At 38.2% G+C, this 24981-nt stretch overlaps 1 protein-coding gene across 1 annotated transcript in view; it reads left to right on the forward strand.

Annotated features, from left to right (window-relative positions):
• ddb1 (damage-specific DNA binding protein 1) overlaps positions 1-24286 on the forward strand; it is a 54835-nt gene extending 30549 nt beyond the window's left edge. The window contains exons 19-27 of the mRNA XM_085154175.1: positions 1649-1772; positions 3988-4152; positions 4687-4781; positions 8479-8649; positions 13635-13744; positions 14519-14688; positions 19455-19557; positions 20285-20408; positions 23624-24286. Of these exons, the coding sequence (XP_085010301.1) occupies positions 1649-1772; positions 3988-4152; positions 4687-4781; positions 8479-8649; positions 13635-13744; positions 14519-14688; positions 19455-19557; positions 20285-20408; positions 23624-23707 (1146 nt within the window). The 3' untranslated portion in view covers positions 23708-24286. The remainder of the gene's footprint in view (positions 1-1648; positions 1773-3987; positions 4153-4686; positions 4782-8478; positions 8650-13634; positions 13745-14518; positions 14689-19454; positions 19558-20284; positions 20409-23623) is intronic.
• Positions 24287-24981: the final 695 nt, after the last annotated feature.

Below are 24981 nucleotides of genomic sequence, written 5' to 3' on the forward strand. Positions count from 1 at the left end.
CCTCCCTGTTGTTTGGATGATAAACACCACAGGGCTTGTTTGTTCTGCACTCTTATCTAGCCAGGCACACTGACTGAGAATATTGTTCATAAAATGAATCTGTGAGCTGTCAAGATGCCAAATGTTTTGTCTTGTTTGTTACCTGCGAGGACCACTGTACCCCAAATTTCTCAGCTAGGAGTCTAAAATCTGACTCCTATGGTATTCAGTGTTACACTTTGCTTAATCACAACCTGATAATTGTAATCTGAGCGTAACTGAAGCTGTTACAGTAAAGGGTTTCCTGTTCAGAGATTAACAATACTGCATGCAAGCTTTAAAAGGTTCGAAATGTTGAGTTTAGAGAAGTCAGAAAGTAAATGTGTTTTTTTTCTTCTCATGTTTTGATCACATCTATTTATTTTAGAATGCATTAATGGGAGCTGTTAAGTAAACACTAACCTAACAACATAATTGAAGTAATCAACTACTGAGCCATTGTCAGGTTTGTCATAGAAAACTTTAGCATTTTAAATATACAAATTAGATAACAACAGGGAGTTTCTGGCTTTCAGTGTGAAGAGAAAGCATGTTGTACTGGCTAGAGAACAGCAAACCATGGTATCTATGTTCAAATGTGATGGTAAAATGGTATGATGCCATAACATTTGCCTTGACAAGAAATAAACTTGTCAGTAATTTGTTTTGGCGGAGGTGGTGGTTCACATGAGTAAAAAGAAACAGCAGGTGTTTAGTTTAGAGTGCAAGCTTTCCACAGCACTTCATTCAATCAGATCAATTTAAAATTTGTTTTTTGTTTTTCATTTTTGATTGATATTCTGTCTCACCCCATTAAAATAAAACTACCTGTATGTAGTGGCAGTGACCATATAGGCGCTAGGGCATGCATTTAACTACGCATGTCATAAAAATAAAGGTGACAAAAATAATATAGTAGCAATAAGAGTAAATGTATGATGTCTAAATAATGATTAATAGGTTATTTTCTAGTCTAATATAAAAACATTAATTTTTATTTCCAAGTGGTGCAGGAACCCTGAAGGATTACAATTATTATTAGAACATTTGTCCTGTAAAGCCATTTAGAAAGCAGCAGAGTGAATGAATGAGGAAGGATTAGGGCATTTGCTTTATTCCATTGTCATCTCTTACTATTGCTCACAGTCAAGCTCAATTTATCTGGTTAGAGTTTAGAGTTCACATCAAATTTTAACAACAGGGAACATAGTCAGCTTTTGTTTAATTTGTTGATACGAAATGCAGATGACGACTTTTTAGCTGACAAGAAAGAAAAAAAATAGTAGAATGAGACTTTCAAAGGGATTCTCACATGGAGAGCTAATCAGAAACGTCCACACTGGCAGTATGTGTTATGCCCGCTCAGCATGGCTCTTTATCTTCTCCAAGGGGACAGGTGTATACTTTTATTTGTGTTTGCGTTTACTGCCAGAGCGCCTCTCACATGTGATGACCAGAATGATGTTTACCTGATTTTAAAATGCTGCACATCTGCTGCCACAGATGGTGCCGACTGCGCTGTTCACACAGCTCATGTTGAAATGGGGATTTGAATTGTTTTATAAACCTGTGTTTGGTTTTGTCTGCCCTTCTCTTGCTTGTTCCATCTCATAAATCTGCATCCTTCTAGGCTCTCTCTAGCAGTGTGAGCTCCAGCAAGCTCTTCCCCAGCAGCACTTCTCCCCACGAGACTTCTTTCGGGGAAGAGGTGGAGGTTCACAATCTGCTGGTTGTGGATCAACACACCTTTGAAGGTGAGACAGCAGAATATATATTTCCATTTGAACTAGGAGCATATGATAGTAAATAGGGATGCAACGATACCAATTTTTTCAAACCGATACGATACCGATACTTGGATCTGAGTACTTGCCGATACAGAGTACAAAAAACGATACTTCTACCACACACACACACACACACACACAAATACAATTAATTGGAAGACAGGTTTTATTATATTCCCTGCCGATAAAAAATAAAATCTTAATAAAAATGACCACAAAAAAATTTCAAGTGAAAAATAAGCACTTCTGTTAAATTATTGCAGAGTCTCCACATTGTAATTTTACAAAATATCACTGAACTATTGACACTGTCTCGAGCTTTCAGAATAATAAATAAACACTTCTGTTTGGAATAAAATAAATACAAATTAGGTTTGCGAATAAAATGAACTTTTAAATTACTGCAGAGTGTCCATATTGCAAACAAACAAACAAAATTATTATTATTAAATAAATAATAAAATATAAAAAATTATAAAATAAATAATAAATAAAATAATAATTGGCCCCCTAGTGGCCAATCTAAAAAACTACAACAGAAATGACAAGCCACCCTCTGATTAATGAAATAAGTTGGTATCGGTTCATGGTATCGGTTAACTTTTACGAGTATGAGTACACACACATTTTACGGTATCGGTGCATCCCTAATAGTAAAGTAATGTAAAATTGTTGGCAATATGGTGCATGGTTATCATTTGCTAATACAAGTTGCTGTTTTCTTTTATTTAATCTTGTTTTCTGCTTAAATATTTGTGTTTTTATGGTGGGTTTTTTGTGTTCTATGATTGTAAAAAGGTTCATAAAACATAAATGTTTTGGCATTCTGTATCTAAAGCAAACCTCTGGCTCTTTATTAAATAACTGAATGATTTTTGGGAGTCATGCAAACAGTGTTCAAGCTGAATCCCAGGCAGGATTTCCTTCAGTCTGTTTTGCATTGCAGATTTTACTGCACCAAGCCTTTTTTTAAATACCCAGGCATGACCATCCCCACATAAATTAGTGTATGTTATATGTTAATAATATGTAAATAAGGGACTGGTTCAGCACACTGTGTCCACATCCCATTCTGCTTTATTAATGTGCAATCAGATAACTGCTTATTTAGATGTTGTGAGTTTTCCATCAGATATGGAGACACATTTTGATGCATTAGGGTGCAGATCCTGATTTGTATGCAGTTATATTTTATTAATTACCTCCACCTACATTGCCTAGGTTAATGAGCAAAAGCAGCAATAAAATTGAAAAATTTCCTCTCTAGACAGGTGCAATAAAACTAAAAAGAGAGCGAGGGAGATTAGAAATTATGCCTGTCTTCATAGTATACAGATGCAGGGGTTCAGCCCGGTTTGCTACATTATTCTGAAAATCTTGTTCAGCGTCCCACATCGAAATTGGCATCAAACACAAATGGGCCAAGAACAATCAAACAGACCTGTATACAAGCTGTAGGCGATCCTCCATCTTGGCTATAAGATATTTGGATGAGAAGACAAAAGCATGCTGGCTAATTATGAAGCCATCCATTAACAACGAATGGAGAGCTGAACTGAGCGAACAATTACCAGAGGATGTGTGGGACATGTGATTAAAATATATACATCTATTAATGAATGTATTGTGCAGTGTTATACAATTACTGCACGACATTGAGTCCGGTGTAATGTGCTGCTGAGATTGCAATATTCAGATAAACCTGAGCTCTCACCTCAACGAGATAAATCTGATTCAAAAGAAGCAACGTGAGAGGATGGTGAGGAGATCTGGGCAGGTGTGGTGTGTGTTAATTTTCTGTATCCAGCGGCACTGCTTTTCAATTAGATTGTGAACTGAAAAAAGGTTCGCATCATGGATATTGTCTGTAGGTTTTTATATACTAACAATACTAATACCATCTTAAATACTTTTTAAATAATATTTCTTAACTGTTCAAGTGGACATTGTGTGTTGTGAAATGACATTATAGCAGCGATTGCAGTAGTTTTTCCTCTATAGTGTAGTTAAAAACCTGCTTGGCCACTCATGCTTGCCTTGTCTGATTTTTATTGCAATGTTACAGTGTTTCCATTTGTGAAGAGATTCATTCTTCAACTATTAACAAAAACTTTAAATTCAAGTAACATTCTCCTTGTTTTACATTTCTAACAAAGTCATTCGTATTTTGTGTATTTGTCAGTTCTGCATGCCCATCAGTTCCTCCCCAGTGAGTATGCCCTCAGCCTGGTGTCTTGTCGCCTGGGAAAAGACCCGTCTGTGTATTTTATCGTCGGCACCGCCATGGTGTACCCAGAGGAGGCTGAGCCCAAGCAAGGACGCATCATTGTCTTCCACTACACCGACGGTCAGTAGCCAAACGTTCTTCAGGTTTCTCCATTTGCAGCAAATAAACCTAAAATTACTTTTCTGTCTTGTTCTTCAACCTTTATGCCATTTGCCTTCTCAGCCTGGCTCATTTTGCCTTGCTCTCTTCATCCTTCACCTGTTTTCATTTTCTCCTCTCCACCCTCTGTCCTGTATTTCACGCACGAACACTTTGTCCTGCCACGCTCCTGTTTCCCTCCTCACTTAATCATTTTCTTATCACTTCTTATCAGACGTTCCTCCTCTCGACACTACTGATTCTTCTCATTTCCTTTCACACTGCGCCCCTCTCAAGGTGCATTGCGTGCCTTTCGTTTATCCTTCTGCAACTCTTCATTTTGCCTATCCTCATTCTGAATGCATCCGTCTTCCTTTCTTCACTTTTTCCCACATCTCTCAGTAATTGAGCAGTAGTCACTTTTTTTGTAGGAGCTAGTTTAACTCAACCTTTCATGTCTAATGCTTTGAAAGTTAACACAAGACTGACTGGGAGACACTCTGCTTTTTCCTCCAGGTAAGCTCCAAACCGTTGCTGAAAAGGAGGTGAAAGGAGCTGTCTACTCTATGGTAGAGTTCAATGGCAAATTGCTGGCCAGCATAAATAGCACAGTAAGTGGTCATTAGTATTTTTAGCTGGTCTTTGAAAAATCTTGACTTTTTCTTATAGTCATGCTTGAAGACCTTAAGAAAAGTGCAGCTTGAAGGTTAAATTGTTTTAATTTGTCAGATTCTATTTTTTTCTTTTACTGAAAAAACTTGTTTGCACAATTAAATCTTTACTTTCGGCCCTTGGGAAGGTGCCTGAGTCAAGTGCACCTCCATCACAATTGCTTTTCACTGCCCACGTCACAATTTACCATGTGGTCCAGAGATTAAAAGCAGCACCTCTCTATTTTGCTTCAGTTTTCTCACCATGTGTCGAGTTATGAAAAAACTGTGTTTACTTGTATAACTGACCTGGCTCTGCAGATGCTCAATTTCAGCTTCCAACTACAGAAACTTTCACTTAGATCCTTCATTTCACCTTAACGTGAAGAATGGCTGCATATTCTCTTCCAAATAGTATGTGACTATATAACATTTACACTCTAAACTGTTTATTCCTTAACCCTTTAAGACCTACCATAGAACCAAGTCCGCCAGAGCTTATATTATATTTTTACATGCTGTAGTGCCATTTTTGGGAGCATTTCAAGTTGATATACATCAATACAACCATTATAGCCCAAATTTTAATAATATGTCTGCATTAAGTGCATAGTAATTACATAAATTGCAAAAAAGTGCAATAAACTACCAAAAAGTTGAAAATCGTTTTTGTTTTTTTAACATATATTTCTAATTAGAGAAATTTAAGAGGCTTATCCCTCAAAACTGTAAATACAAAAAAGTTGCACAAAATAGTTTCCCACCACAGGAAATAAATTTTTAGTGTCTTCATATTTTTATTTTTGAAATACATCAATTTTTATATACAGCAGGAAAAATGAAAATAAATAATATAATGCAAATTTGCAAAAAAAACAGCATGTGCATCAAAATAAATATATTTCCAGCAGTGCAATATGAGTCCTAAGCATCCCAGAAACGACACAGAAAGTCATAAAGTCAAACATAACTTTTAAAAACACCAGTATAGGCTCATAAGACTCTGATGGTAAAAAAAAACTACATTTCCGCAAAATGACGTCACTTACGGTTTCGGGCAGGTAATGGCAGAAATGCGAAAGTTCGTGCTGATGGACGTAGTAAGTCTTACGAACAGCTGATCGGTCCGGCAAAGCGTGTTTCTGGAATATTGTGTTTTTGTTGCTGCAAGTGCTTTTTATGCAGTTTTTGCAAAGCTATATGTGGAAGGAAACCGGGACCTAGGGGCAAGCTGATGACATAAGATGTAAGTACAACTCCTCCGGTTTCATATGCAAAAAAAATTATTGCACTAGCTTATGTGGTTGCAGTGCTACCTGGATTTAAAAAATAGTTACTCAAAACGGAGCGTGCAGCTCCGACCGGCTTTAAAGGGTTAAGCGTACTTTTGTAAAACTTCTTTATATTGTGCTGGAGAGACATCAACTGAAGGTGACCTGGGACCAGGCTGTACTTTCATATAATATCAATTTGTAGCACAAGATGGAGCATTGAATTAATATAACATTTATGCAGGCGAACAAAATAACACATTCTCATGTCCGACGTTGGAATGAGGAAATGAGAATAGACCTAAAAATAAACAATTAAAACAAAACCAGCACAACACAACCACGGATATAATGCTGTCCCCTAGTGGTGAACATTTTAAATTTGCAGAGGTTATACAGTGGTGTGAAAAAGTGTTCGCCCCCTTCCTGAGTTCCTTTTTAATATTTGTCACACTTTTGAGAATTTTGTTTTACTCCACTGTGTCAGGCAGGTCCTAATTTAAGTGATTTCTTGATTGAGAACTGGTGTGGCAGTAATCAGGCCTGGGTGTGGCTGGAGTTGATTTATGTTAAAACAGGGGGGTTAACTTTTTTGCACAGGGCCGTGTAGGTGTGAATTTTTTGGCCCTTAATAAAGACCTTCATTAAGAAATGGCATTTTGTTTTTATTATCTTTTTCTTATATTTAATTTGTTTGATGATTTGAAAAATTTAAGTGTGACAAATATACAAAACAAATACTTTTTCAGTCAGACTGCTCAGTGTGCTTCATTTAGTCCACCTTCAAGTGATGTGCATGTTTTGACTTTCTTTGATTGTGACAGGAAGTGACAAAAACTACCTCCTTAGCAGTTTTTCTTCAATATCTAAATCATTTGATCCCACATGGATGAATATGAGGATTGCTTGACATACAGTGGGAAAGAAACAGCCTCACCCCCCACTCTTTTGTAATACCACACTCATTCACACTAAGATATAGATAGATTAAAGAGATTAAAAGCTAGAAAGTCATGTTTATCCAAAGATTTAGTGATGGGTTTCAGATATCTGAAACTCATCACTCACTGCAGCTAACTTTCCACATCAAACTTACCTTCTAGCTCCCAAAGATAAACAGTGATTAAAGGGTAATCAATCCTGGAAGCAGTATTAATTTTTCTTTATGGTGACAACCTCAGTAGAGCATTATACACAATGTTTGGGATTTTTTACTGGACAGTTTTTCTTATTTTTTCTTATCTTTTTTGTTTGTTTGTTTTGTTTTTAAACTACAGATTTTTACACTTGGATCTTTCTTTCTGCACCTTAGTGTCTTTTAAGCACTACACTCTTTATTTATGCTCAAACTTGATATGGACAAACAAATAATTAAAATTTTTTCTGGAAATTTAAGAAATTCCTGACTGAAGTAGAAATCTTGTTCTTATATTGGACTACAAGCTGAGTGGAGTCCCCTACTGCAAAGACAAACAGTCAAGAGTCATTACTGATTCAGATTGATTGCAACGTAGGAATACAAAATAGATCGACGTGAGACCGTGATTGTTTAGAGACGAGTGACCTGTGCAATCACCTTGTAATCAAAATTGGTGACCCAGAGGTTGACGATATTGCATGGTGATTGCAGCTACTTGAAAATGTCTCCAACAACAACAAAAATTTAATGTAATCACTGGGCAACCATCTTTTTTTGGTTCTTTTTTTTCCCGTCTTTTTTCTTTTGTTTGTTTGTTTGTTTTCTCCCTCTTAGTAACTCTAGTACAGCTGAGTAAATAAAGTTTTAAAATGTTTATTACATTTTTAAATTATACTCAACTATAAAAAAACAAAGAAAAAATAGATCCAAAGGTAAAACAAAAAAAACGTCATTAAATGAATAAAGGATGAAGTTGTTTTGTTTTTGTTGGTTTTCTTTGTTGTTGTTGTAATGTAAACGTTTTACATGTAGTTACATTCTTTGAAATAATAATAACAATAGATGATGACTATAATGATAATAATAATCATTCCAAATAAAACCGGCTAGTCTTTGTTCTATTGAGTTTACCGTCATGAGTAGAAATTAGGTTACAGAAATCTACCTTGATTTTTTTGTTTTGTCAATTGCTTGACTCAAATTAATAAAAAAAAAAAAAGTTGTTAGCTGGTGCAGACAGCATGAAACTGAGTGTAATTAGCCGTTTAATGTTCATTAATGTTGCAGCTTATAATTCACGTACTCAATCAGCACCTCGCCTTCATGCTCACACACACAATCTGGAGTGATAGCATTGTGGAAGTAAAATGTCATACACTTCATCAAACATGGCTAAAGCTAATCACTGCTGCTTTTATCTTTGGCAGCTTGACAACCAACAATTATACACGCTTCTTGTTTGTTTAAGGTCCGTCTGTACGAGTGGACGGCCGAGAAGGAGCTGAGGACCGAGTGTAACCACTACAACAATATCATGGCCCTTTACCTGAAGACCAAAGGAGATTTCATTCTGGTGGGAGACTTGATGAGGTCCGTCCTGCTGCTGGCATACAAATCCATGGAGGGCAACTTTGAAGAGGTAAAAAGAGAAGGTTTAATATATCAAACAAGTTGGTTTGTCTGTACTGAAAACAGCTGTGAAAACACAAATTAACCTTGAGTTTCATTCAAGGCTGCTGGTTTTGAAAGAATTTGATTTTATTTTTAAAGACTTTGGTTTAGTGTCTGTTTACCCACATTTGCATGTTGTAACTCTTCTCTTCAGGGTATAAATGTTGTTGTTGTTGTTGTTGTTTTTTAATGTCTACCACGCATAGCCTCATACCTCCCAGCCTTCTGATGAGCAAAGTGTTCAAATTGATTTGTGGAAGAAAGATACAGAGATTTGATGATGAGTCACGCATCCTATTGTGTGCGTGTTGTGTTGTTGTGCTCAGTGTAATAAGTCCTGGAGACCAAAAGGGCTTGAATTTATTTAGAAACAAAATATACCTTCAAGTGCCTCAAAATTTTAGATGGAAAATATTATCTACTTACATACCAAAGCAAGTATAATCAATATTTTGCATCAACAATAGATAAAGTGTTGCACCTAAAAAAAAAAAAAAAAAAAAAAAAAAGTACTCAACTCTGTAGTTTGCTGTTGGGAGATAGAAAATCTTTAATTTTCTCTGCCAGCAGCTTTGGTTCGGTGCAACAGGCTGTTTGTTTTAGTGTACAGTGCTGTATATTTCTCTATCTGGCCATCAGGACTCTAACATCATTCACAATAACACAATCAATTTGATATGTGATATTAAAATGTCGTATTGTGATATTATTGCTATAGCAGTGGCATGCATTTATACTCTAGTGCATGGACTAACGAGACAAGCCAAGGCGTGTGTGAGAGCAACAGCGACACATGTCAGCCTACAATGATGATTTAGTACGTAAAACAGGAGCTACTTATACAACCCAGCGCAACAACATGCAAGAAAACCATTCATGCAAAACGAGGAAACAACAAATGTGTTTCAACACTTTAGGTCAAAGCTGGCTACAAAGAAGGAGATGCTCGCAGTTGGTGATGTGGGATGTTTTTATGTGATGGTGTTGGGCCGCTCCTGATAAGTTAAGCAATTTAACATTGTAACTTATCAGGAGCTGCCCAACACCATCTGCTACTAAGGCTGTGCGATATGACCAAAATCTCATATCCCATTATAAGAATTCTATCGTCCTGATAATGATATAAATCACAAAAATTTAACATTTTCTGTAAATTCTGTGAATCTCGGGCAGCTTGACTTGCGGGAAGTGTTTCCAGCTGCGCGTCCTTTACCCGGAGTCGAGTGTTTTAATGAAACTATACATTTTTAGACATAAGTTGTAACGGCTGCCGTTTTCTTTGTATTTATTACACAGCGTGCTGCGGGGAAAAGCCTGTTTTAACGTTTGAGTCTAAGGTTTATTTTTTAGCACCTGACGGCTCTTTTTTACTTCTCATCCGTAAATAATCTGCATACTTTTTCACGTGATTCCATTTATTTTGAAAAGTCTCAACAGGATCTTGAGCTTTATTGTGAAAGGTTTATGTGGAACATAAACAAGCGGACACGCGAAGGTGTTACCATCGCTGTTGCTAACGACAACGCATAAAAACAGGCGCTCTTCCGTCAGTAGTGTGGTTGTATTACATATAAGAGAACTTAAGAGAGAAATTAATATAGCCACTACAGTGACCATCAGAATGATGAAAAAATATTATTATAAATATTATAAACAGTTTATTTTGCTACACCACGAAACAAACGATAGCGTAAAATGAAACGATAGACGTTTTTATATCGTCATATCGAACAGCCCTATCTGCTACCATGTTAAATTACTTAGTGTTAAGCATTTACTTTATTTTCAAAGATTTCCTGGGAAAACTAGCTACTCAAACTACTTTTATGCTACACCTGATTTATGTTGTGTCACTACTGTTGCACTATATTGTTCCTGCTGCTAGCACCTTGTTTCATTAGATTCACACTTCAAATTAGAAAGTGTGTCATCAGGGACAGTAGCTCATTAGAAGAGGCTGGAAAATGCATAAGTGCTGCTTCAGTTCAGTATTTTTTTTTTTCTACATTGCCAGAAATATCATTATCACACCTATCTTGAAATATTTCAAGATAGATATTACAGTTAGGGATGCAACGATACCAATTTTTTCAAACCAATACGATACCGATACTTGGATCTGAGTACTTGCCGATACAGAGTACAAAAACCGATACTTCTACCACACACACAAATACAATTAATTGGAAGACAGATTTTATTATATTCCCTGCCAATAAAAAATAAAATCTTAATAAAAATGACCACAAAAAATTCCAAGTGAAAAATAAGCACTTCTGTTAAATTATTGCAGAGTCTCCACATTGTAATTTTACAAAATATTATTGAACTATTGACACTGTCTTGAGCTTTCAGAATAATAAATAAACACTTCTGTTTGGAATAAAATACAAATTATTCTCAAACCTAAAATACAAATTAGTTTGAGAATAAAATAAACTTTTAAATTATTGCAGAGTGTCCATATTGTAAACAAACAAACAAAATAACGAAAGTATTTGGCATTGACGAACAAACTCCTCATCAGTCCACTGTGCCGTTAAACCAAGGACTGACACACTGCTTGTCTTTACCTCTTCAGACAGTTTTGGCACCATTATCTCCCTGATGTATGGGTGGTTGGGAATTTCATATCGCAGCTCGAGTATGCTGAGAAGACGGTGCTATCCTATGTTTTCCACGACCGGCATTGGCTGGTCATCCAGAGCGATAAAATGAGTCAGAGCCTCTGTTATTTTAACTGCCCGTGGATTTTCTCTTGACATTTTTCATCGCTTTTCCAAAACCTGAGTTAAAGTTGGCTGTTCCGGTCCACACTGCTGACATTTTGTTTAGCCTAGCTACAGCAGCCTCCAGTTTCTCTTTTTTTATCTGGAGCCGCCAGTCTCACTCGCCTAACCCTGTGCCTGTTTAGCACGGGATGTCCCCCTAGTGGCCAATCTAAAAAACTACAACAAAATGACAATCCACCCTCTGATTAATGAAATAAGTTAGTATCGGTTCATGGTATCGGTTAACTTTTACGAGTATGAGTACACACACATTTTACAGTATCGGCCCGATACCAGTATCGGTATCGGTGCATCCCTAATTACAGTATAACCCCTACTGCTCAACACCAAACAGAAAGCAGAGATAGTTTGCAACTAGCTTTTGAATGTAATGACACATTCAACAGATAAACAGCTAGATATTTACCTTAGAAGATAAACAAGATTAAAAGTAAATATTGGCCTTATATTTAGGGGTGGGTTTTTATAATCGATTTATCGATTAAAATCGATTCTGGCTTGGATTACGTAAAATCGATTCATTAAAATCCTGAATCGATTTTTTAATACAAATTTATTTTGCCCGAAATGCCAGAATCTCTGGTGAAATCTCACAAAATTTCAACAACCACCAAACAGCTAAAACAGTAAATGAGAGCAGGAACATGGATTCTGCACAAAGACTTAAACACACAGCGCAGCCCGCGGATCAGAATCAGTTAGATGTCGAATTTCTCACAGTCGGGGCTGAAAGCCGACAGCCCGCTGATTCTGATCTGTCGGCGGGTCCGCGCTTTGTGTTCACGCCCTTTATGCGCTGATTGTAAAGCCGTTAGTTTGATGTCTCTCCAAACAATATTGACCGAACCAGCAGCAAAAGAAGATCCAAACTACGCTTCACATAAACATAGTCATGTATTCACTCTTACTTTTACTGTTTTGCTTCTACCATGAGGCACAGCTCTCTCTCTCTCTCTCTCTCTCTCTCTCTCTCTCTCTCTCTCTCTCTGTCTGTATGGTTTTCTGCATTATTCGCTTGCTTGTTACGCACAAGTCTACCTTTGTTTACAGCGCTGTCGGCCGACTTTTTTTTTCTTTCCGTTTTATATACTTCCGAAAAGAAAACCTAATTTCTGCCGTTCAATGCTGAACAAATTTAAACTTTTTAAAATTATGCAAAATGCAAAACGCTAAGCCTTGTCTCTAATAAAACCGCTGTAACTTCAGAGGTAATGTTCATATGTTGATTAATGGTTTTCTTTCGTTTTTGATGTACTGCAGAATATTTTTATAAAATCCCAGGCCAGGAAAAATCACCTTCATGTGTTTCTGTGTTTTATCTTCAGCTACTTTGACACAAAGGCATCTGCTGTGACGCTCACACCTTTGATAAAGTCTTGCGTGTGTCAGCTTCCTTTTTATAGATACAAAAATATGTAAATGTACTAATCTGAATTATAATATTTCTGACTGTCAAAATTTCCCATATTCAAATCGAAGTGAATCGAATCGAATCGAATTAAATCGAATCGTGGATCGAATCGATTCTGGACCTTGTGAATCGGAATTGAATCGATTCTAGAAATCAGTGACGATACCCAGCCCTACTTATATTCATCTGTAGTCGTGTGAACCTGTATTCTTTGTAATGATCAATAGGGGTCATCTTAATGTGTTTATCATCTCAAACACTAATTTTCAGTCATCTTTAATACAGCACAGTGATCTGCTTTGCCAATTAGACTCCTATTAACAGTAAAATAGATGATAAAGCAGGGCATTGTTTAGGGCATGTTTGGCTTATTGCTGGAGTTGTAGATGATCTAGCATCCTTCATTTAAAATAAGCCAGTGAGCTCACAGTGCAAATACTTTTGAGTCATATATAGTGTCCATCACAGACCCAGTTCAGGATCCTTATAGTGAGCTCTATGCGCATAATCAGCATGAATAGAACAGATTTGAAAAGCATTTTTCATGCCTTTGTATTCAAGGACATTTCATGTTGCTCAGGGCTTGAAACATAAAAGCGGTATGTTTGGAGTCAGCACTTCTTAGCTCATAGATAATGCAGTATCTGCTTGGAGACAAGTACCACCTTTGTTTTGCCCAGGACCTCTCTGGTGTTTACTGTTTTCTCTATCTTATGTTTGTTTGGGTTTTTTTTTTTTTATTTGCTTTAGATTGCCCGTGACTTCAATCCTAACTGGATGAGTGCAGTGGAAATTCTGGATGACGACAACTTCCTGGGGGCGGAGAACGCCTTCAATCTGTTTGTCTGCCAAAAGGACAGGTGAGGAGGAGCAGTATAAACGGTGCCGTGAGTAGTTTTGCACATTAACGTGAATGATTCCTGTAAGCATTACGGCCCCATTACATTTTCCATTGAAGTCAACCATTAAAAAGTTTGTGTCAACTCCAACATTTATTCACTGAAAGCAGTATCATCTTATTAGGAGGGTGTTTTTTACCGTGAGTTGCACGGTACTTTGTAGAGCACCATCACTGGAGTGAATGTGATGCAGCAGCAATTGTCCTTGCATCTCAGCGGTGAGCTTTTAGTCACTCTGCTGCCTTTCTCTCTTTAGTAATTCTGCTATAAAACAGGTGTTGACTTTAAGGAAAAGTAAGAAAGATGTGGTCTGGAAGTGAGTGTGCTACATTTATGCCCCAGCTTATTATCCGCCTTCTACATCAAGCTGGACCTCTCAATGCTTTTGACCTTTATTTTTGTGTCACATCTCTCTTCCTGTTGCTCTCCCCCGTTTCTCACCCTTTTATCCATTACTTCTCTATCATTCTCTGACCTTTTCTAACGCTTCTAATATCTCTGCCCCCCTTGTTTTTTGTTTTGTTTAATCGATCAAGTCTGTCCCCCAATAATTCCTTTTTTTTTTTTTTTACATTTTTCCCTTGACATAATTTTCTCTTTGTTTTTGCACTTTATTTTTTCTCTCCTGTTTGCTCATACATCAACTCTTTTTCTCACATGTTTTATTCTTTATTGTTTATAATCCCTCACTCTCCACCTTTTGCATTTCTCTCCCACCGTCCTTTCTCTGGTCAGTGCGGCCACCACAGACGAGGAGCGTCAGCACCTGCAGGAAGTGGGGCTGTTTCACCTTGGGGAGTTTGTAAATGTCTTCTGCCATGGTTCGCTGGTGCTGCAGAACCTCGGCGAGAGCTCCACACCCACCCAGGGCTCAGTGCTCTTTGGCACGGTTAATGGCATGATTGGTAAGTGCACAGATGACAAATGACAAATTGCTGTAAGCCTACAGCCAGTATTAGTTAGCTTAGCTTCCCAAGACTGAGAAGAGGTGGAAACTACATGCCAAGTGACAAACGTAACAATATTTAGTTCCCACTGCCTCTCAGCCTACACAAAGACAAACGGTGCACTGTTTCTTGGCTGGCAGTAGGAACTTCCTGCTGTCCACTGGTTTCCTTGAACTGAGTGGAGGCTCCCAGCCAAGTAACTTTTCAGCATGTAGCACTCCAAAACTTTACTTTCACCTTGGCTTTTGTCCTGGTCAGACAAATGAGAGATAATTTGTTAATTAGTGGAAGTGATGGGAGGTAGATAGTTTTCAGAGCCAGGCAAGATTTATCCCCGCCCTCCTTGTTTTTCAGCCTTTGTGCAAAGATGCACTGAGAAGTTAGGGGCTCCAGTCATCTAACTGTTGGCTAAATCTGATTTTTAACTTCTGAAATTTCTCTTTTATCATTACTTCACCTAAATGGGAAAATATGAACATTTTCCCACTCATTAGTAATGTCCAGTTTTATAGATTAACATGGATTTATTTGTGGTAGCCACTGCTGAGAGTTTCCATCGTTATTCAATAGAGGATTGATAGCAGGAGTTATTCTGTGGTGTAAGATGTAAATAGAACAAGCTAATTTTAACCCTGCGTTTAATTTTAAAAGATAATAAAATGAAACTGTTTTTGGAAATACAGTTCATTTTAAATTTAATGCTGTCAAAGGTTAGATGTTGAGCACTTTATTGAATCTCTCTCTTCTTCTTCTTGCTACGCTCTTTATTGATGAACTGAGGAGTTGCTGTAGGTTCAAGAGAGAAATCTTCTCTCTTACTGGCTCAGGTGACTGGTCTGGACAGGCCAGTTTATAGCACCCGGGCTCTTTTCTTTTCAAGCAGTAAGACGTGCATCATGAAATATGCCAGGAAAGGACACGGTCTAAGAGGCAGCATTTTTTTTTCTCTCTTTTTGTTTTTAACCAGTTCTAGTGAGATTCTCAATGTTGATCTTTTCACCTCTGTATTTTCTGTGTTTTCGCTGATCAGCATATGTAGATGAATAATGAGAAGAATTATACAAGTATTTAGAGTTTTAATTTAAAAAATCTGGTTTCTCTTTCTTACCTCTTTCTAATGTTTTGAAATGTGATGTTTAAGACAATAGCAGATTATTACAGCCAGGTGGTTTTTATATTTTACAGAGCTGCATATTTTTTGTTAATCAAAAGCTTCGAAACGCTGCCTCCATTGCTCGGGATAAACCACAGGTATCTCTGTGAACAGTTTTCTAACAGATTTTGGTAGGAAATTTAAAAAGAAAAATCTCACAATCACAGTCCTTTAGCAAATGACTGCTCTGCAATGCTATAGTCCAGGGGTGGCCAACCAGTCAGAGACCAAGAGCCACTTTTTTTTACTGTGTTACCGTAAAGAGCCACATCATACGCATAGGTACACATGGACATCACCCATCCTTTCCTCTCTCTCTCTCTCTCTCACACACACACACACACACACACATCTCTGCTCAGCCAGATTTATTGTAAATGTCACACACCAACACGATAATGACAGAAATGGACTCCTACAGTACTAAAACCACAGGCCAGTCATTTTCAACAATGAACATTGTGTGCACTGTCTCACACACACAAACTCTCAGTTCAACCAAGTCCACAAACAAAAATATAATAATCTACAATAGCATTTACTTTTACAATGCATGTTGTTTAGTGGGACTTCTGGCATTCCTTGCCTTGAACAATCCTCTTCAAATCCGGCTTGTATTCCGTTGTTGCTACTCGGAGCAATTCTTTCACATGAGTGTCAGTCAGAACAGATCACACAATCGTTTGACACAGACCGTGCAAATATTGCCAACTGAGGCTTGTCTTGTATATCACAACTCTCATCCAATGCGACACTAAAATACTCACATGCTTGAAGGTCAGAGTGCAACTGTGATTCAATAGCCGTGTTAATGTCCGATATTCTGTGTTCAACAGTGTGGCGGGACAGTTGGACGTCTGATACCATGCGTTTTAATTTGTCGTTTTCAGGAGACAAGATTTCAACAACGTCACTGAGGCATTTTTTAACAAACTCCCCTTCATTGTATGGCCTTTTAGCCCGTGCAATGTTCCAAGCCAGCTGATAGGATGCGAGCGTTATGGTCTCTGACCGCTTCGTAAATTTTTGGAAAAACTGTATCTCCTTTTCTGCCTGACTTTTCAAAGTGGCCAACTCGTGCTTGCGAAGTTCAGTCCCTTTTGGAAATTCCTGGTCGATGTTAGCATGGAGTGAGCTGAAGTGGCGCTGAAGATTTGAAGCTTTGAAATGCGCTAATGACGTCTGACATATAAGGCAGAATGGCTTGCCATTGCGTTCAACAAAAAAATATAAACTCTCCCACTCTGTTAAAAACGTCCTGTGTTCATCTTCATATTTTCTTTTTGCTGTGCATTTTTTTCCTGCCATTTTAAGGGCGAACTTGCTCCTACTGTGAAACTTTGCGGTATTTTCATCTCACACACATGCGCATTTGATGAAAATACCGTATTGAACTCAAGCGAAGCGAACGCGCACATTTTAAAACAACAACATAAAAAAAAAACCAAAACACAAACACAAACTTTGATATGAACGTAAGAGCCGCATGAAACCAGGCAAAGAGCCGCATGCGGCTCGAGAGCCGCGGGTTGGCCACCCCTGCTATAGTCACTGTCAGTGTTTTCATATTCCTCAGGCTAATTAGACAGTGCACAAACGTCTCCAAAGCCATTTCTTTAAAACTAATGTTTCCATTTGAGAAAGGAATAGGAAAGGAAAAGAAATCACAGTTTACACCTCATTACTCAGATTAAAACTAGTAACTTTCATCCTGGCAGTAATGAAGGCAGTGATGAAAAACGTGGAGCACACAACATTCAGACACAGCAGTATTTCACCTCTTGGTCTCCCAGAGCACCAACACATAATTTCCCCTCAGCACTCTCTCTGTGACTCCTGAAAAAGTGTCAGAAGAAAGTTTAACAGGATACGAGAATTTCCATTGTACGCTCCAGTTAAAGGTTTCCACAGTAAACTAAAATGAGCTTCAGTGTGTAATGAAGATAAATACCTCTGCCAGGGTTATTGCTCTGAGATGTTTTGATTTATTAGACATTACTGGAAAGAAGCTGCAAGGCCACAAGATTATTCCAGCCAGATAGCAACAAACAAGCGGATAAACTTGCAATAAACTTGTTGAAAATGGATAGTAGGTCATCTTAGATGGGAAGATTATTGTGATCAATTGAAGTAGCGCGGGAGAGTCCATTATTTGGGAAAGGCAGAGCTTTAGGAACAGTCTTTCAATGCTAAATGTAAATTCTAAATCTTTTACTTGTGTTATTAGTCAAATAGAGAATACTGGATGTTAGTATTTTCTAAGGAATTGCGGAGCTTAATCAGTGTGATGAAGTTTTAAATGTTTGTTAATTTTAGTTTTTTTGATTAACTTTTAGCTAAACCTCCAAAATATGTTTTGTTCTAGCATGAGGCCGAAATGAATAAATTGTAGTTTTTATCTATTTATTCCACTCGATTTAATTTTTCCCCAACTTCATATATGTATTCTATCTAAAAGTTTCTAACTGTTTGTTAAACAAAACAAGACAACATGCAAATGATGAGCCATGAGTCAAATTTACGTACAAGTTCCTAGAAGATCAGCAGGAGAAAATGCATATTCATTTGTTTTTTCATCCAGAACTGTTGATGCAGAATGTGGTATTTGGGTGCACTGAGTTGCTGGGACTAATCCTCCAGTGGAAAAGGGAGAAGGAGAGGGTAGACTGATGATCAAAGACCTTTCATTAACCCTCTGATGAACAAAAATAATCCCGCATTTCTTTTCTGCAGCTTTTATTTGGAACACTTTTATAGTCTCTCTGTTGCTCCACATGAGTCACAGCAACACAAAGCATATTAAATAGAATTTACTGTTTATTGACACATACGGCACAGGCTTCCATCACATTGCCATACAGCGTTTCACTTTAGCATTTTTTATTAAACATAAAAGAGTTAAGTTGTTGCACCAAGTTTTGTTTTACATTTTTATTTCTGACATTTCTCAGTCAAAGCTAATCAGATTAATAGATGATTATAGTAGTTAGTTGTTGCCCTGCTATCCTGCAGGCTCATGTCCCAAAGCACTTTCATGACTTTACAGACACAGAAATAAGTTCTGCATTGCACATCAGTGCAACTCTTTGTTCACAAGTTGCTTTTGTTTTGTTTTGTTTTTTGTGGCAGTCAGTGTGAGTGCACATTACTTCCCCAGAGCGTTAGAGTAGCCCACTCTGTGTGCCAGAACTTTAATTTGTAGCACAGAGAAGAGCGCACCACTCCCCCAAAACCGTGCGACTACAATATTTCCAGCACAGTCGGTCTCAAAATGAGACCGTTTGGAAATCTTTTAAATTATTGAACTATTGAAATCATGCTTCTTTACACCAAACATAGTCCCAGTATACAAGCATGAAATTTGTATTAGGGAGATTGCAGTCACACTAATGATCTTTTGATTTATTAATTATACAGCTGTTATGAGTTTATTATGAATCTAGTCCTTAAAATTCTTCTCGCTGATGTGAACCCAGAAGTATTTCCCATCTGCTGCAGAAGACGGCCGAGGTGAAAATCTGTAACGCCTCCATTGTGTTTTTGACTAACGTGTGTGTGCTTGTGTGTTTAGGTCTGGTGACATCCCTGTCCGAGGGCTGGTACAGCCTCCTGTTGGACCTGCAGAACCGCCTCAACAAAGTCATCAAGAGCGTGGGAAAAATCGAGCACAGCTTATATCCTTTTTACTTTTATAGTACGCTTGCCATCTGTCAGAGAGATGGAGGTGAACTGCACTGGCAGCTGTGGTTTGAGAAGTGAGAGGAGTAATACTGTTTTCTTTGAATTAGCTTTGATTTGTTTGATAGATATTTCAAGTGTGCAAAAATTTGTATTCAGCTCCACAGGCTTTTGGTTTCATCATTTGATTTGTATGTACAGCGTAAACTAAAGCAATTTAGCAGTTGGCAAAAGAAGTCATTTGTGACTTATTTTTAATCATTTTTAAGCAAAACTTGAGCCACTTCTGATTTCTCTAATGTGAAGTTTTACTGGTTGCATTGATCTTCTACTGACGTACTGCGACGGCTTGTTTTTAGGTTTTAGAGCGCTGGTCAGACAAAACTAAGCTTAAGAAAATCACCTCTGCTTTTAGAAAATTGTGAAGGGCATTTTTCTGTTTTTTAGATTTCATTGATTTGTCCAGGCATGTTAGTCTAGATAATACATTCCCCAAAGTATTATTAAGCATTGCACAGTTGTTATGGATTGAGCAGTAACATGGTGACTCAACCAACCTTTTCACTCTGGTCTTCTGAGCAGTGCTGCTTTTATTAGACTGCTTTCTCACTATAGTGAATATCTGTTGACTCGGCCTGAGGTAAAATGTGCGTTATTGTACCGAAGGTGCTGTCCTCAGGCGTAGCAGCTGCCTTTTATTGATTTTCCTTGACTGCGCTGCACCTGGAGGTCCTTCCACACGGAGCGAAAGACGGAGCAGGCCACGGGATTCATTGACGGGGACCTCATTGAAAGCTTCCTGGATCTCGGCCGGGCAAAGATGCAGGAGGTTGTCAGCACTCTGCAGGTAGGAGCTCATGTCCGTTCGGATCTACATTTAACCAGGATGGTTGTCAAGTGATGAGTAAACATTGTTACAATAACATACCAACAGAGGTCTTTTTAGAGTCTGCTTGGTGTTTTTAGTTTAGTGATAACGTGTTGGAAAACAAAATAGAAGTCGTTATTCATCCCAAGCCAACAGTTTGTTGATCACTTTTCCCTTTATGACCTCTAGTTGAGTACAAGAAAAAGTTGTACATCCCTCGGTACTGTCATCACTGATTACACATAAAGTGTGGGCTGGAAACGAGTACGAGTAGGAGTACTTGCATTTCAGTACTTACCGATACCGAGTACTTAATAAAAACATGATTTAAATTTGCAGGTAACAGCTTTAGTCCTATAATTTAACAAAAAACAAACAAACAAGGGACTAGTTTGGAATTAAGAACATTTATTTAAAATGAAAAGCATGTTGTATGCAACATATTACAGAATAAATAATTATAAAAAAATTTAATTTTAAATTTGTTCGTCTGTTTCTCTGTTTAGAAGTCTCACTAGCACAGTCACAGCTGGGATGACATCAGAGGCTAGTGCGTCGTAGCTGCTCACTTTTTTAGTTAGTTCCTCAAAGGGGACGAGGATGGCAACAGTCGTCTCCATAAGAGCCCATTGGTGAGCGGTGAGATAGTCAGGGAGTTCATGCTCGGACACGCCCAACACTCGCTTTTGCTCAATGAGGGACTGGAGCATGTAATACGTGCTGTTCCAGCGCGTCTGTACGTCCTGCTGCAGTCTCTTTATTGGCTGGTTGAGCTGTCCCTGAATGTCCTCGAGGCGGGAGTAGGCTAAGGCCCAACTATTTTCCGTCCCACTGCTATAGCATCAGCTATGCTCCTCTGTGCTAATAAGCGTGGGTAAACTCTTTGTACTCGTTGTTGTGTTGGGATTTGGTGCTTGATTAAATTACTTGTGTTAAATGCGCTACCTTTTGAGCCTCCTCTGGACAATTTCGCTGAGCACAATTTGCAGTCCGCCTTTGTTTTTGCGTCTTCGTTCGATTTGAAATAGTTCCACGCGGCTGATATGTCTCGCCTCGCCTTCTTCCCGCTCTGAGCTGCAGCCGGGGCCTGGGGGCGGGCACTCGGGGCCTGGGGGCGGGCACTCGGGGCCTGTGATTAACCCCTTACATGCCGCTCAAACATAGACAGGTCTCAGACCTCTGTATCGGGGTACTTTTAACGAGTACGAGTACTTTAGAAAATGTGGTATCGAGACCGATACCCGATACCGGTATCGGTATTGGTGCATCCCTAGTCTCTGCAAATGATCAGCCAGAATATTTAAGAAAGACATTAAACTTTCTGAACCTTATGACTTTAGTCAGATTGCCTTTGTTTTCCATCTGCCTCATTTGTAAAAGCTCATTGTTTTTATCCCACCAAATCTTTTCGCTTGGATTCAAGTCTGCTAACTGAGATAGTCAGTATGCTCAGGATCCCCGTCTTCCTGGAACATTCAGTGATTACCAAGAGAGCATCAGTTCCTCACGACAAACATTGCCAGCGCTTGCAGCTTGTCAGATTGGCCTCGTCAGTCTTATAGCAGCTCTAGTCCAATCTTAAATTGTCTCCCAAACCTCTGTCTTCACGTCTCTTTTCATATTTAAGTTGTATTATGTTCACAAGAGCAGCGAGGCAAGAGGTCCGTGCTTGTTTAGTGTTTAGCTTACAGCCTGTCTGTTCCTGCCTCCATCACTTTCTCCAGCACATACCTGCCAGTAATATGGAGGCTCTTTCTCCACAGTTGTTTTGAAAGTCTGAGGCTCCTTCTGGAAATTTTACACTTTGTTCCCGGGTGTGCGGCTGTATCATAACTTTTAAAGCAGGAACTTGAATTGCTTTGGAAATCTTGCAGGCAGTGCCATTTTGGTGTAAAGAAATACTTTGTGTTAGGTTTGTGAGTCAGTTCTCTTCTCTATGACATGTGTACTCAGCTCGAGTGCAGAGATGGACTTGCATCTATATCACTGAAGTAAATTCAGTGTTGTTCCCTGTAGTATAGTTGCATATTGTTATTATTAAATTTAAAGTGAACAAACAAATATGAAAGCTGGTGTAATAACTGAGGTTCACAGAAGCCAACAGGTCCAACCGGAGCAGCTGGTGAAGAAGGATGCAGTTTGTATTTGTGTTTTTTGGCTTAAAGCGACGCTGAACTTTGAATGACTCTTTGGACAGTTTTTATTAGCTGACTGGGAACTGGAAATAACATTCATAGCAGAACAGGTGGAAAAATAAATTTTGGCAGGTAAACAAATAACAATATACTGCTTTGTGTGTCTTCTTAGCCTTACTGCATTTAAAAAAAACATTACACTTTTAGCTGATAAACAAAGGCTGTTCCCTGTTTGCCTCCCGAGAGCAGCCAATAAAGACAGTCCAAAGTATCTGGATGGTTTGTTTGCCAGGAGACGCCTGTTTAAAGCCAGGGTTCTGCTAAAGTTGGATCACTGCTATAAAAATAAAATATGTTAGCTGCTCACTGGTGTCTCTGTGCAACTAAAAATAGGTGCACTAAAAACTAATCGCATATTTGATATAAAAAATTAAGCCTGCAACTAACAGTTTCTTGTTTTGTTTTTCAGCAGCCTAGCATCTTAATACGCTAAAAAAAAAAAAAGCCCATTAAAATCTCAGCTTTATGAAGCTCAAGTGATGCCATCACATTTACTCTGTCCAAAGAAGGCTCTGGAATCCAGCCTTATCCATTTTAGTCATATTCAGACAAAAGAAAAACATAGTCCGAGAAAAAATGTAATCAGTTCTTTTGTGTTGTTTGCTTGCACTTTCATTGAAAGCCCATCATTTAAATCCCAGTAGATTTAAATGAAAAGAAGTTTCGGAAAGAAGTTTCGGTTCACAGCAGGAAAACCCAAGAGCCTCTACATGCAGCAGAAAGTGATGAAAAAAATGACAGAGATTAAGTGCCATCATATAAAAAAAAATAATAATAATAGATAAATAAAAAAATTGGCAGAAACTAAGCGTTGAGTAATTTATTTCAGAAGCTTTTAAGATCATTTCATGTCCACTCAAGTGAAATAATAAATGCAGGTGAAGGAGTGAGGCTGAGTAAAAAGCCTGTGTGTGTTCATTTTTCATCTGATGTGAAAGTGGCACTGGGGGGGTTTGTCTCAGTATTGGAGCCTCATAGCTCGGTGTCATTCAATTTCAGATCGATGACGGCAGCGGCATGAAGCGTGAAGCCACAGTGGACGAGGTGATTAAGATAGTAGAGGAGCTGACAAGGATCCACTAGTTTCCAGCGGCATCGAGAGCCCCGCCGAGCGAGGGGACGGTCCCGAGGCGTAGTGAAGACGCTGACGAAGGGAACGGTTTGGTTTTTTGCAGATATGTAAATAATTATAAATAAACAATGTGCGCATGGTCATCTGCCAGACTTCAATAATTTGTCACCTGTTGAGACCCTGAAGGTGCTACACGATGACTGTAGCACTCTTCATTTAGACGAGAGTCTCCAGGCAAAGTGCGTAGCATCCTGTCTGAACAACAGAAAGACCAAAGTGAAAACACTGGTCTGAGTGCGTGCGTTTGTTTGAGTGTGTGCGAGTGCGTGTGTGTGTGGAATATAAACAGGAAAAATCCAGAGATTTTCCTCACACAGAAGCTGTTCTCTGGGATGTTTGTGACAGTTTAAGGTTAGCTGATTGTCTACACCCCACCTTTTAAATGTGACTGCTTTACAGTTCCCAAGTTTATTCGTCAAGTCTGGAGTAAACTTGCTGTATGACAAAGAAAATAAGATAGATTTATAGATATTTTGTCTTTGTGATGTTTTCTTTGTTAATTCTAATAAACTTTGCTTTAGTACTCTTCACATCTTTATCTCCTGTTCTTGATTGTTGTCCAAACTCAGGCCCTGGTGCACTGCATCACTCGAGGTTACTGATGTCAGTAATTAATGTAAAAGTCAATAATTAGAGTTACTCATGAAGACTTCTGCATACTAGTTTAAACTTCTTGCTCTTCATGGAGCTCATCTGGATTAACAAATCTAAAGTCTCTGCAGCTGATAGGTTTAATATGAGCAATTTACTTGCAAAGATGTAGACATTCCCGTTGTCTGTTATTTGTGGTTGGTGCGAACTGATAAAACACAATTATACTAATAAGTTCAAATACCCATATTGAACATTACATGCACTAAACTGCATCATTTTGACATGTTTATCTACAGTTTAGCCAAAGTGCTGTGATCCTGCTGCTCTGAGCTTTAATAACTAAGCTTTAATTAAATTGCATTGGGCTGATGATGCAAACAGTTTTGATTCCAGCTTTTAAAATGGGAAAATGCAATTTCTTTAATTTCATTGTTTTGTTAAAAAGCGATAAGGAATAATCAGTTGAGATAAAATAATATCTTCAACTGAGTTTTTAAATAAATGTATTTAAAGAGCAGATTCAAGATGAATCACAAAGTGCTTCACATCAAACAACACTAAAACAAAACACGAGACCGGGACTAAAATACCAGGATATCAGAGATTAATAGATAGTGCTGCTTAATTGTGC

This window comes from Neolamprologus multifasciatus, chromosome 1 (genome assembly GCF_963576455.1).
Source record: "Neolamprologus multifasciatus chromosome 1, fNeoMul1.2, whole genome shotgun sequence".
NCBI lineage: Eukaryota > Metazoa > Chordata > Actinopteri > Cichliformes > Cichlidae > Neolamprologus > Neolamprologus multifasciatus.